At 44.1% G+C, this 13,730-nt stretch overlaps 1 protein-coding gene across 1 annotated transcript in view; it reads right to left on the bottom strand.

The window, feature by feature from the left end:
• The window catches only part of ADGRD2 (adhesion G protein-coupled receptor D2), a 999,543-nt gene that overhangs the window by 319,349 nt on the left and 666,464 nt on the right, over positions 1-13,730 (bottom strand). Inside the window, exon 21 of the mRNA XM_040324866.1 lies at positions 10,011-10,052. Coding sequence (XP_040180800.1) covers positions 10,011-10,052 — 42 coding nt within the window. The remainder of the gene's footprint in view (positions 1-10,010; positions 10,053-13,730) is intronic.

The following is a 13,730-nucleotide window of genomic DNA, read 5'->3' as shown; positions in this document are numbered from 1 at the left end:
TATGAGGTAGATGTCTGTAAATATCAAAAAACATGATTTAAAATGAGGGTATATATAATAGATCCAGTTATGGAGAGAAGGGGAAAAGGGATCATAGTAGTAACTAATCCCCAAAGTACTTACGGGTATGTCAAAACCGAAGGTACAGACTAGGAGGGCAGAAACGTAGCCGGGAAGGTAACAGCCCACGGGAGCTGAGGTGGGCCAACCCCACCACAAGGATGGAAAATGATCCAGTATAAAGCTAGATGTCCAAGATGGCGGCCTCATGGATACATGGAAGTTAATGTGCCTTAACATAAGTATGATGATCTGTGAAAATTAAAAATTGTAGAAGCTGATAATAGCTATATCGTGAACAGTTGTAATACAAAAATATGAAAAGATGATAAATAAAAAATATTAAATATATATATTAAACATGAAAAATTGTCTAAAGGTGTAGGGCAAGGGATAGTAGGGTTGTGACCGTGAAGTGTACATAAGGTGCACTGTGTCCCAAATGTGGTAATAACCATAAAGGAAGGGCTGTGAGTGGACCCCAAACAATGGGGTGGTATGCCAAAAACAGAACCCAGTTATGACAGAGGGACAAAATGTAAGGAAAGGATGAGTAGTGGGTAAAATAGGGTATAAAGGTCTAATTGTATACCTGAAGGTGAGTAGGATAGTGCTAAGGAACGACCAGGACCACAGGACACACCGCCGTAAGGAGAACCGCTGCACTGGAAGGAGTATAAATACTCACTAGGGTGGGGAGTGGCTCACCAACGGCACGTGGGTTGTCCAAGGAGAGGAGGCGGCGTGTGAGCGAGGGGGAGCGGGTGATCCCGCCGCCCCACACTAGCTGCCTCGCAGGGACTTCCAGATGGGAATCAGCAACGTCAGTCCGCTGACGTCACACGTGGTGCCGCAGCAGACATGGCGTAGGAAGCGTGCCGTCGATGCGCAATCGGACGTCCGCCCGAACCCCCGCCACACCCCCAAGGCAGTGGGAGGGATGGGGAAGGGCGGGGCCCAAGAGTGCATCGCAGCTCCCGGGACTGATAGAGCCGGCTGGTACAGTCTGCCCAGCCACAAGCTGGCCCATTGTAAGGCAGCAACACATCCGAAAATCACATCGTGGGTAACGATGTGAGGGGTACTATGAAGCTGAAACCCCTGGAGGCCAAAACTGGTATAATACAAGATTTAAACATATAATGATCATACAGTTTGAAATGAACAGACAGCTAAGTAACCTAAAGGAGGGAGAGTACCAACATATATAGTGTATGATTGTAAGGGTGCATGTATCCATCCCCGGAAACATGTAAATGCAAGAAACTAAATGGGTGGGACTTTAAATGAGGCGCAAGGCATAGAGCCAAGCACTTCCATCCCCGATATTTTGAACAATAAGGAATAGGGTGGGACTTTAAATGAGGCATGCACCCCAGGAGAGTAACAATAACAGTGGGATTTGGACAGGTACATGATCCAGTAGTACCAAGCAAATAACATGAAAGCATTGCACGGATACAAAAAACAGTCGGTTATTTAATAGTATAAAAATTATATATACAGTAGATACAATAGTAGCATGGTAGATCTGTTACAATAATCAAAGAAAATTGCATACATTTCAACAGTTCATGGTAACAATGGTAGGAATAAATAAATATAATAGGTTCATGCTGGAAACGATATCAAAAGAGGCCAAATCACTGGAAAGTATCTCCATGATAAATGAATATTGATACGTTGGTACACTCCACTGGTGTAGAGAGGAAATTAGTTGGTAATGTACTAATTATTATCATACACATCGTCTATATGATCGATTGTGGTCACTATTACTGTGGAGTTATTCCAACGAATTTGATCTCATTTAATGTTTATACTATGCATTAACTTTTACTGTTAGGAGCCATTAGAAGCCCCTCTGGTTTATATATGATATCTTTTACCAACTAATTTCCTCTCTACACCAGTGGAGTGTACCAACGTATCAATATTCATTTATCATGGAGATACTTTCCAGTGATTTGGCCTCTTTTGATATCGTTTCCAGCATGAACCTATTATATTTATTTATTCCTACCATTGTTACCATGAACTGTTGAAATGTATGCAATTTTCTTTGATTATTGTAACAGATCTACCATGCTACTATTGTATCTACTGTATATATAATTTTTATACTATTAAATAACCGACTGTTTTTTGTATCCGTGCAATGCTTTCATGTTATTTGCTTGGTTCTGCTGGATCATGTACCTGTCCAAATCCCACTGTTATTGTTACTCTCCTGGGGTGCATGCCTCATTTAAAGTCCCACCCTATTCCTTATTGTTCAAAATATCGGGGATGGAAGTGCTTGGCTCTATGCCTTGCGCCTCATTTAAAGTCCCACCCATTTAGTTTCTTGCATTTACATGAGGCATAAACGTTCTCAACCTGAGCACAACCTGCATGACCAGGCATCTAAGTGCAAAGCACGAGCTGCAGTGGAGTAGACACCCCAAAAACCAAGAAAGGTCTCTGGCTCTTACTGCTTCCTCTTTTGCATCAGTCTCGGGCCTCTCTGCCTCTTCATCCACCTCCGTAGTGACAGTGCCACCTGCCACCCCTCAAATAGGGGACCGGCAGGCAACACTACCACCTGGGTCACCAAACATCTCCACAATGTCCCATGGAAGCATTCAGCTCTCCATCTCCCAAACACTGGAGCGTAAGAGGAAGTACCCCTCTACCCACCCCCGAGCCCTGGCCCTGAATGCCAGCATTTCAAAATTACTGGCCTTTGAAATGCTGTCATTCCGTCTGGTGGAGACGCAGAGTTTTAAAAGCCTGATGGCATTGGCTGTCCCACAGTACGTCGTGCCCAGCCGCCACTACTTTTCCAGGCGAGCTATCCCTTCCCTGCACAACCAAGTGGGGGACAAAATCAGGTGTGCACTGCGCAACGCCATCTCTGTTAAGGTCCACCTAACTACGGATACGTGGACCAGTAAGCACGGTCAGGGACGTTATATCTCCCTAACAGCGCACTGGGTAAATGCAGTGGCGGCTGGGCCTGAGGCGGATAGCAGTTTGGCGCATGTCCTTCCACCACCGAGGATTGCAGGGCGCTTCAGTTTGCCTCCTGTTCCTAACTCCTTCTACTCCGCTTCCTCATCCTCTGCCGCCTCCTCATCCAGTCAGCTTAAGAAACTCACCACCAACTTCAGCACAGCCATGGGTGTTTACCCATGGCTGTGCTGAAGTTGGTGGTGTTGGTGGTGTTTACCCATGGCTGTGCTGAAGCAGGCAGTTTTAAAACTTTCCTGTTTGGGGGAAAAACCACACACCGCGCAGGAGTTGTGGAGGGACATGGAACAACAGACCGATGAGTGGTTGGCGTCATTGAGCCTCAAGCCGGGCCTGGTGGTGTGCGATAACGGTCGAAATCTCGTAGCAGCTCTGGGCCTAGCCGGTTTGACGCACATTCCTTGCCTGGCGCATGTGCTGAATTTGGTGGTGCAGAGTTTCCTGAAAAGTTACCCCAATATGCCACAGCTGCTGCAGAAAGTGCGGGCCGTCTGTGCGCACTTTCGGCGTTCTCACCCTGCTGCTGCTCGCCTGGCAGCGCTGCAGCGTAACTTCGGCCTTCCCGCTCACCGCCTCATATGTGATGTGCCCACAAGGTGGAACTCCACCTTGCACATGCTGGCCAGACTGTGCGAGCAGCAGCAGGCGATAGTGGAGTTCCAGCTGCAGCACGCACGCGTGAGTCGCTCTGCAGAACACAACCACTTTACCACCAATAACTGGGCCTCCATGCGAGACCTGTGTGCCTTGTTGCGCTGTTTTGAGTACTCCACCAACATGGCCAGTGCCAATGACGCTGCTCTCAGTGTGACTATCCCACTCCTATGCCTCCTTGAAAAAACGCTACGGGCAATGATGGAAGAGGATGTGGCACAGGAGGAGGAGGAGGAGGAATCGGGATCATTTGCAAGGCTTTCAGGGCAGTCATTCACAAGTGGCTCCGAGGGTGGGTTCGTGCACCAACAAAGGCCAGGTACACAATTGTCTAGCAAGGGCACAGTTCTGGAGGATGACGCGGTGGAGGAAGACATGGAGGAGGAGGAGGAACCATGTTCACAGCAGGATGGCATCCAGACCAGCTTATGGCCATTACTGGTGCGTGGCTGGGGGGATACAGAGGACACAGATGATACACCTCCCACAGAGGACAGCTTTTCATTGCCTGTGGGCAGCCTAGCGCACATGAGCAATTACATGCTGCAGTGTCTCCGCAACGACCGGCGTGTTTCGCACATTATGACAGGTGCTGATTACTGGGTGGCCACGCTGCTGGATCCCCGTTACAAGGACAATGTACCGTCCTTAATCCCCTCACTGGAGCGTGAACGCAAGATGCGCGAGTACAAGCGCACGCTGTTAGACGCGCTGCTGGTGCAATTCCCACCTGGCAGCGGGGCCACAGTGAAAGCAGAAGGTGAAGGCAGAGGAGGAGGAAGAGGTCGCCAACGCAGCATGGGCACCGCCAGCACCTCAGAAGGCAGGGTTAGCATGGCCGAAATGTGGAAAAGCTTTGTCAGCACGCCACAACAAACAGCACCACCAGCTGATATGGAACGTTTTAGCAGGAGGCAGCATTTCAGCAACATGGTGGAGCAGTATGTCAGCACACCCCAACACGTACTGAATGACGGCAATGCCCCCTTAAACTTCTGGGTCTCCAAATTGGGCACATGGCCTGAGCTTGCCCTTTACGCCTTGGAGGTGCTGGCCTGCCCTGCGGCCAGTGTATTGTCTGAACGTGTATTTAGCACGGCAGGGGGCGTTATCACAGACAAGCGCAGCCGCCTGTCCAGATCCAATGTGGACAAGCTCACGTTCATTAAAAAGAACCAGGCATGGATCCCAGAGGAGTTGTCCGTACCTTGTGCAGAATAGACACCGGGCCGGCCTTACCCAGCCATTGTTTTTTTCTGAGCTTTCTAGGGTTGCCATCTCATCCCTTTCAAAGCAAAAACATATTATTTACACAGGTTCTCTGGCTGATTAAGGTGCTGTTAATTAAACTCACTTGGTGCCTTATCGAGTCTATCGACATTAAATTTGCCCCAGAACCTGTGTAACTCTGTGTTCAGGTTTAAAGGGATGAGGTAGCAACCCTAGATCTGTCTAACTATTTTGGGGTTTACCCTAATTTAAAAAATAAATCTATTAAAAACCAAAACCTGCTGTGTTGGCTACCTCCTCCTTCTCCTCCTCCACCGCCACTTCCACCTTCAGTCACATTGTTAGGGTTGCGCACTGCAACTGCTTTCTTTAAGTCCCACCAGAGCTTCTCAATCGGATTTTAGTCTGGTGACTGCGATGGCCACTCCAAAATGTTCCGGCCTTTAATCAGCAACCATGCTCTACTGGAGTTGGAGGTATGCTTGGGATCATTGTCCTGTTGAAAGCTCCAACGTCTCCCAAGCCTATGGTTTGTGTCGGACTGCATCACATTGTCATCCAATATCTCCTTGGTTCTGAAGAGAATTCATGGTACCTTGCACACGCTGAAGCTTCCCTGTACCTGCACAAGCAAAACAGCCCCAAAGCATGATTGACCCCCCGCCATGCTTCACAGTAGGCAAGGTGTTCTTTTCATCATAGGCCTTGTTCTTCCTCCTCCAAACATATCGTTGATCCATGGGCCCACACAGTTGTAATTTTGATTCATAAGTCCACACAACACAATCCCAAAACGTGTGTGGTTTGCCCACATTACTTTCGGCATACTGCAGTCGACTCTTCTTATTCTTTGGAGACAGCATGGGGGTGCGCCTGGGAGTTCTGGCATAGAGGCCTTCATTACGCAGTCTGCGCCGTATTGTCTGAGCAGAAACTTCAGTACCCACATCTGACAAATATTTTCTCAGTTCCTCAGCAGTCACACAGGGACTTTTCTCCACTCTACACTTCAGGTAAGCGCACAGCAGTCAGCATCTTCTTTCTGCCACGACCAGGTAGCGTTTCAACAGTGCCCATTGCCTTGAATTTTGCATTTACTACTGTATTACAAAACCAATTGATATCATTTTAGTTGCATATGGTTGTTTACCTTATGCACATATGGTTGTTTACCTTATGTCACCTTATCCTTGTAGGATAAGGTGACAAAATCTGGGGACAAAACCGGGGACAGACTTTGTCCGGGGACAGTGTCCTCAATCCGGGGACTGTCCCCTGAAACCGGGGATGTCTGGTCACCCTATTGTAGGATTTCATTCTGAATAAAATTACAAATGTACACTGAATTCCCTAAAACCCTTTACAGCATTGAATAATTTTGAACAAAACTGTATGGACCTCGTCCTCCAAGGTCAAAATCATTATATATTTTTTTTTTTTGGTTATTTTGAGTTATTTCCCTATCCACATTTATTTCCACAGTACTTGCCATGCTCTTCCCGACATTTTGCTGCCATTTGCAGCCCTCCAGCCCTTTCCCTTTGTTTTTTAGAGACATTTTTGTAGTCAAAAGTCTGGGTCCCCATTGACTTCAATGGGGTTCGGGTCCGGGTCAAAGTTCGGTCCCGAACCCAAACTTTTTTTTCAAAGTCCGGGTTCGGGTCCGAACCCGAACATCCAGGTGTCCGCTCAACTCTAGTCACAACACAAGGAGAGTGCAATGTCTCGGAGATAGATCTATGACATGCCTGACAAAGGGGTCCTGTGTGACTCCAAATGTCCAGATGTTGCAGAGAGCATTCTTCATGACTGAGGGCCCTCTTCTGTGTGGTAACGACTGGGTTTTTAAACAGGACAACGCTACAGGCCCATCCTGCGTGTTCCCCTGATCTAAATCCAATTGAGAGCCTTTGGGGATGGATGGCAAGGGAAGTTTACAAAAATGGACAACAGTTTCAGACAGTAGATGGCCTTCGTGCGGCTGTCTTCACCACTTGGAGAAATGTTCCCACTCACCTCTTTGAAACGCTTGCATCAAGCATGCCAAAACAAATTTTTGATCAACAATAACGGCGAAGCTACTGATTACTGAGTTCATGTTTGGAAGTTGGATTTCTGTTTTGGGGGGGGGTTTCGTTTTTTTTTGGAGGTGTGGTCCTAAACTTTTGATCAGCTGAAAAACAGCCTGTTTCAGTTTATTCATTGTTTTCATTAAATTGAATGCTCAAAAAATGTTTTGTCTCACTCTCATTTCTTCTTGTTGCGTGTTGAAGCTCTACTTGGAACCTTGTTAAGATCCAACAAATGTAAAATATGATTTTTTGCCATTTTCAAGTGGTCTTAAACTTTTGATCAGGATTGTATATATATTTATTTTTTGTATAAAATACAAAAGATATGTATTTTGTTGTTTTTGGCTCCTGTTTTAAAGCGGAGTTCTGGCCACAATTTCACTTTTTAAATATAAATACCCCTGTAATACACAAGCTTAATGTATTCTAGTAAAGTTAGTCTGTAAACTAAGGTCCGTTTTGTTAGGTTGTTACAGCATTTAGACACTTTATAAAATAGAAATTGACTGGGGCCATCTTAAGTGTGGGCATCATGAAGCCAGACTGTATGACTTCCTGGATTTCAGCCCTGCTCAGTGCTGCACAAGCAGTGTCAGATCAGCACCTGTGCTGTCCAAGTCACATGATTCTTTGAGACTGGGGAGTGCACAAACTCCTGGAAAAGTTACACCCACTACATTCCCAGGAGTCTGTGCGGTGTAGGTTAGGAAGCATTAAGCACCTAGGTGCAGAAAGTGGGAAGATGAACTATTCTGCCTAGCAACAACACTTTGAAGGCATCTAAAAAAAAAAAAAAATTCGTAAAGGACTAATGACATTTTTTTAAAACTACTGATGTAATGTTATATTTATGGGTGGAACTCCACTTTAAGAAGGCTGAGAACATTTACTTATGGCCCCTGTACAATACTAGTTCCTTTGTTGTCTAAACTGGAATTCTCAGTTTTTGTAGGTAAACTAGACACAGTACTGCTTCATACAGGGTGTAACTTTTATGCATAAAAAATTTAACATGCGGATGTTTTCACACAGGCACAACTATTGATCGCTGTATTGTTTTGTAACATGATTATCTTCGATTATCGCCGACTCCATCTAGTGGTAATAATGCACATTTGTTTTTATTCAGGTATTTTAGAAAAAAATACTGAATTATGGCCACTAAATGGAGCTGCTCATCATAGAAGATAATCATATTACAAACAATACATTGATCGTTCATTGTGCCTGTGCAAATGATTAAAATATCTGCACTGCAAATTTTTATACATAGGTCCCTTAGTATACATTATGTTCTTGTTCTATGTGTATGAACACTGCATAGTAACAATTTCTTCTTCTGAATGTTGGGTGTAATTCTCAGTATCTGTTGCTATTCTTTATGGATGGACATTGCACATCAGCACTTCTCTTTGTTTGTCGGGTGTAATTGTTAATATATTTGACTATGTCTGCATAGACAGAGCAAACTACCAGTTCTCTTATATCCTGAAACTGATGTTTGGTCTCTTTTTTCATTTGTTCATGGCATTGCGCAACTTCTGTAATGTCTCCTCAATATCTTTTTTACTGTTTTCACAAGGCATCCACAAGTAATGCATTGCATAATGTATTCAAAATACATTTTGATGGTGCATATTAAACACATCTAGCTTTATAACGCTATAAACATTTCTTCCAACATCTAAGAGCAACAATAGCTTTTGCCAACTCTTTATTGCTCCCATATCTATGGCATCGCTCTCTAGCCGACCCTAGATATCAGATGTGAAAACGTTTTGCTAAAATTGGCTTTACCTTCAGAATTTAGATATCCATAGCTGGAGAATAAAATGTTCCTGATACAATGACATCATAACTTTCTCAATCGGCTTTAATTTAATTTTTTTATTTTATTGGCTGACAAACCGCTCAATCCATGTGTACTCTAAGGCCTCATTCAGACAGGTCTACTTAAAGGGGTTGTAAAGGTACAATTTTTTCCCCCTAAATAGCTTCCTTTACCTTAGTGCAGTCCTCCTTCACTTACCTCATCCTTCAATTTTGCTTTTAAATGTCTTTATTTCTTCTGAGAAATCCTCACTTCCTGTTCTTCTGTCTGTAACTCCACACAGTAATGCAAGGCTTTCTCCCGGGTGTGGAGTGTAGTGCTTGCCCCCTCCCTTGGACTACAGGAGAGTCAGGACACCCAATAACACACAGCTCCTTTCTCTATCTGCAACGTAGGGAGTGTCCTGACTCTCCTGTAGTCCAAGGGAGGGGGCGAGCACGACACTCCACACCAGGGAGAAAGCCTAGCATTACTGTGTGGAGTTACAGACAGAAGAACAGAAAGTGAGGATTTCTCAGAAGAAATAATGACATTTAAAAGCAAAATCGAAGGATGAGGTACGTGAAGGAGGACTGCACTAAGGTAAAGGAAGCTATTTAGGAAAAAAATGTATGGGGCTTTAGGGTACCCATGGATTGAGCTGTGTTGTCAGCCAGTAGAGAACAAAATTTACTTAAAACCAATTATTGAAAAGGAATGATGCCATTGTATCAGGAAGAATTCACTCTCCAGCTATGGATATCTAACTTCTTAAGGTAAAGTCAATTTTAGCAGAGAGTTTTCACATCTGCTGTCTAGGGTCTGCTAAAGTTACATTGGTATGTCCTGTGTAAATGACTCTTTAGGTTACATGGACTGAGTAAAGTAGTTGACAACCTGCATTTTGACTGGCAGGCTATGGTGTCACATTGGCATGCTGCCAATGCAATGAAGCAGAATTTATCTTGGTAAAACTATTTTAGAAACAAACAGTAGAAAATAGATCAGCTGATATGAATATACATTGTTCATATATGAGTCCCAGATGTACAGTACTTAAAAAAGGTAGCTCATAAGCAGTAGTCCATAAGAAATGATAATGGGATGTTCAATAATCAGAGAATTTATGAAATGTCATTGTAATATGACTAGCTCAATTGTATTGGTCTTACCTCACTGTTGTAAATGGCATAAACCAAGAAAATATAAAGCCCCTGTAAAACAAAATAGAGAATGAATTATTTTTCCCAATAAAATGTAAAACAATATGCTAATAAAATTAAAATGACTTTAAAATATGTCAGAGGAAAATTCTCAGTTATTTGGAAGAAGAATTTTAGGCTTGTTCTTCCCGTTTCAGGCAGTGGCTCCCTTGAGAGTTAAGTACCAGTAATGGTCAATGTATGAACTTATATGCAACAAAAAGTTTTGAATCCTATAATGGCTACAGGCTGTTCAGGTGTACATTTGGGATACCAATGGGTGGAGATCTACGAAGTATATTTGCCTTGCGCCCTGCAAAGTTTTAAAATCTTGCATTCTGGAATTCAGAGGACCAAAAGACGTATCAGAGCTGGCATCAGGAAGTTAAGGGGAATCCATATCAAATTAATGTCCAATGCCCCATACACACGTTCGGAAATTCCGACAGCAAAAGAGCTTTTGAACAGAAATTCTGACCGTGTGTATGCTACATCGGACTTTTGCTGTCGGAATTTCCACCAACCAAAGATTGAGAGCTGGTTCTCACATTTTCAGACGAAAAAAAATCGTCTTTAGCAATTCCGACGTGCAAAATTCTGACGCATGTTCGGAAACAATTTGATGCATGCTCGGAAGCATTGAACTTCATTTTCTCGGCTCGTCGTAGTGTTGTACGTCACCGTGTTTGAACATGAGTATACAACCCAAGCTTGAGCGGAATTCCGTCGGAAAAAACATCCAAGGTTTTTCTGACGAAAAATCTGATCATGTGTACGCGGCATTACTGTGAATTGAAGGCCCTGATCATCATGACACTACTTTTTTGAACGGGCCCCCTACACTATAGAACAGCTCCATTTCAACCTTGAAATTATTTTCATGTCTCAGCGGACTCCTGCTAGGATTAGAGCATTAGGAAAATGCCCCTTACATTGGTAGTCAGTGGGGAAAATATCCCCCAAAAAGCTCATTCACACGTATGTTGATTATGAAGAATGAAGCAATGCTCATTAATGGTACAGAATGGTACAGAGAAGCAGCACCGATCCGGTTCCAAAAGCACTTTAGAAGAAAATGCCTATGAAGAAGACATAGTGGGTGATTCTATAGCATTGAAAAAGCTTCAAGAATGCTTTAACAGTGCATAAAGGGGAAGTGATGTGGAGAAAATTATCTACTTTGAGCCTTGGTTCACACTGGGTACGATTTGGAACGATTTGAGATGCGATTTGACATGTCAAATCGCATCTCAAATCGGCGGCAATTGTCGGCAATGGCACTGTCCTAATCAGTGCGACGCCGCATCTGCGATTTCAAAAAGTAGTTCCTGTACTACTTTTTGAGATTTTGGGCCGCGATTTACATTAAATTGCGGCCGAAATCGCGGCAAAATTGCGGCAAAATCACAGCCGCGAAATCGCGGTAAAATCGCGCATTTTACCGCGATTTTGAATTCGCAGCAGTGTGAACCTAGGCTGAGGTGTGGTTAGGTTGTGGTGTGATAGCAGACATTTTTGTGAATTCTTTGTATTCTCTGGGATTTTACTTTGATCTCTTTGACACTAGTCCTGGTTCAGCTGAGCTTTGCTGACACAAAAATCTTTGCCACTGGCAATAATGCCAGTGGCTCCTGCCAGGCACTGTTAGTATTTCTGAGCGTCTTGAGGCTTTTGCCTGCACACAGGGATGAATGGTTTCACCACATGGCTGCTCTATAGAAACAGGAAGTGGCTGGACCTGCTCTGTTCTTGTTTGTTAAGGTTTCATTGCATTCTGGGATACAGGAGCCTCCACAGTCTTTCCCCCAGTGCCCAGCTAACACTTTATAAATGCTTCACTAACACACCATAAATGCTATAGTTGTTGTTAAGGTGTGGTTACAGAGCATTACCATTGAAATCAAAAGAGCAAAGTGACATGCTTAAAGGGATTGTAAAGTCTCTGATAAAAAAAAAAAAAGAAAAACAACAAACATTTTATACTTACCTCCTCTGTGCAGTGGATTTTCACAGAGCAGCCTGGATCCTCCTCTTCTCGGGTCCCTGTTTGCTGCTTCTAGCCCCTCCCTCCTGTTTAGTGCCCCCACAGCAAGCAGCTTGCTATGGGGGCACCCGAGCCGAGTCACAGCTCCGTGTGCCCATTCAGATACGGGGCCCCGACCTGGCCCCGCCTCTCTCTCTCTCTTCTGATTGACTACATGACTTTGATTGACAGCCGCCGGAGCCAATGGTGCAATAAATGAACGTGCATTTCCACTTCTTGGTGAAGTCTACATTACACAGTTCTTCCATACTGTACATTAAAAGTTTGTTAATATAACATCATGCCGATCACTTTTTTTTCTACACCTAACACATATCTTATCTTGCTAATTTTCCTGGTGCCTCCATGGCAGCATACCTGTGATAGAGCTCCGCCTCGACTCCTCCTTCAGGACTAGTGAATAGCATAAATTAAAGGCATAGTCCCTCCCCCAACATTCTCCTTTTTTCCTCATACCTTCTTGTGCTGATGAAGAGTAGCAGTATGTCCATACCTCTGCAGTCGGCAGCGTCTGCCGGGTTTAGCCTTTCCCGTGCGCAGTCCCTGTTTTTGGGCCGCTCACAGCGCTGATAAGACTGGGAACCCCTCTGTGGATCTGTTGGGGTCTTTTTGCAGAGTTTCCTCACAGAAACGCAGTCTGCTATCGCATCCATGATGAATGCAATGGAGTCGCAAAAGGATCAGCTCACATCTTTGCAGGCTGGTGGTTTACATTTTATTTTTAGGCATATATTGTTTTTTGTCTCTCCCCTCTCCCATCCCTTCCTTCCTTTAACTTGCCTGTTAGGTCTCCTTTTAAAAAAAAAAAAGTGAGCTTGTTGTTTTATTTTGTGATGCTCCCTTTAAGTCCGGTCAGTTTGATGGGGCAGGTGCCTTTTATCCTGACAGGCTTGCAGTGTGTTGATTGTTTCCCCCGAAATCAGCAGTGGGCTACAGTTTTTGTTTGTTTTGTTTTGTATATCACTCGACATCACTGTGGCCATCTTGGATTCTGGAAAAAGGGCCAGATTTGCCCTTTTCTTCCAGAATCAATTTGCAATGGTGGTTTATGGGATTAGCCCATCCACCTGAGCCTAGTTAAGTTCAGACTCAGGGTAAGCTGTCTGAGTCTCCTCAGTTGTGCCCTGCTAGGTTTCACTGACCCTGCTCTGTGGTAGGTGGGTACCTTTGTTTTTATTCTCAAAAAAATGGTGATAAAAAAAATAAAAAATAAAATAAATGTATGTTATTAAAAAAAAATGTGTAAAAAAAACTCCATAGTTCCTTTTTTTCCTTTCTTACAAAATTTCCACAGCTGATCCTTCTGCCTAACTCCGCAATTAGTCATTTATCTTGCAACAAAGATCCTCGCACTCCTATTAGGTATGTGACCAACTATATGTGAGTATGAAAAAAAAGTGCGCTCACTGGTCTAATGTGAGTTCCTTACATCGTGGCCCTGCTCACTCCAAGAGGTCCAGAAAATCTTCAAGACACCGTGATGACGACAGCTCAGACCGCAGGTCTCATTCTTCACGCCACCGGTCCCAGATCTCATTCTTCACGTCATAGATCAGAGAGATCAAGATCCAGAGGACAAGATCTTTCCCCCTCTCCTAGGACCTATACAAAGAAGAAATGCTGGACAGGTGGGGCCACACCACTAC

Source organism: Rana temporaria, chromosome 9 (assembly GCF_905171775.1).
Source record: "Rana temporaria chromosome 9, aRanTem1.1, whole genome shotgun sequence".
Classification (NCBI taxonomy): domain Eukaryota; kingdom Metazoa; phylum Chordata; class Amphibia; order Anura; family Ranidae; genus Rana; species Rana temporaria.
The sequence above is the reverse complement of the archived record's forward strand: the minus strand, read 5'-3'. Positions and strand labels throughout refer to the sequence as shown.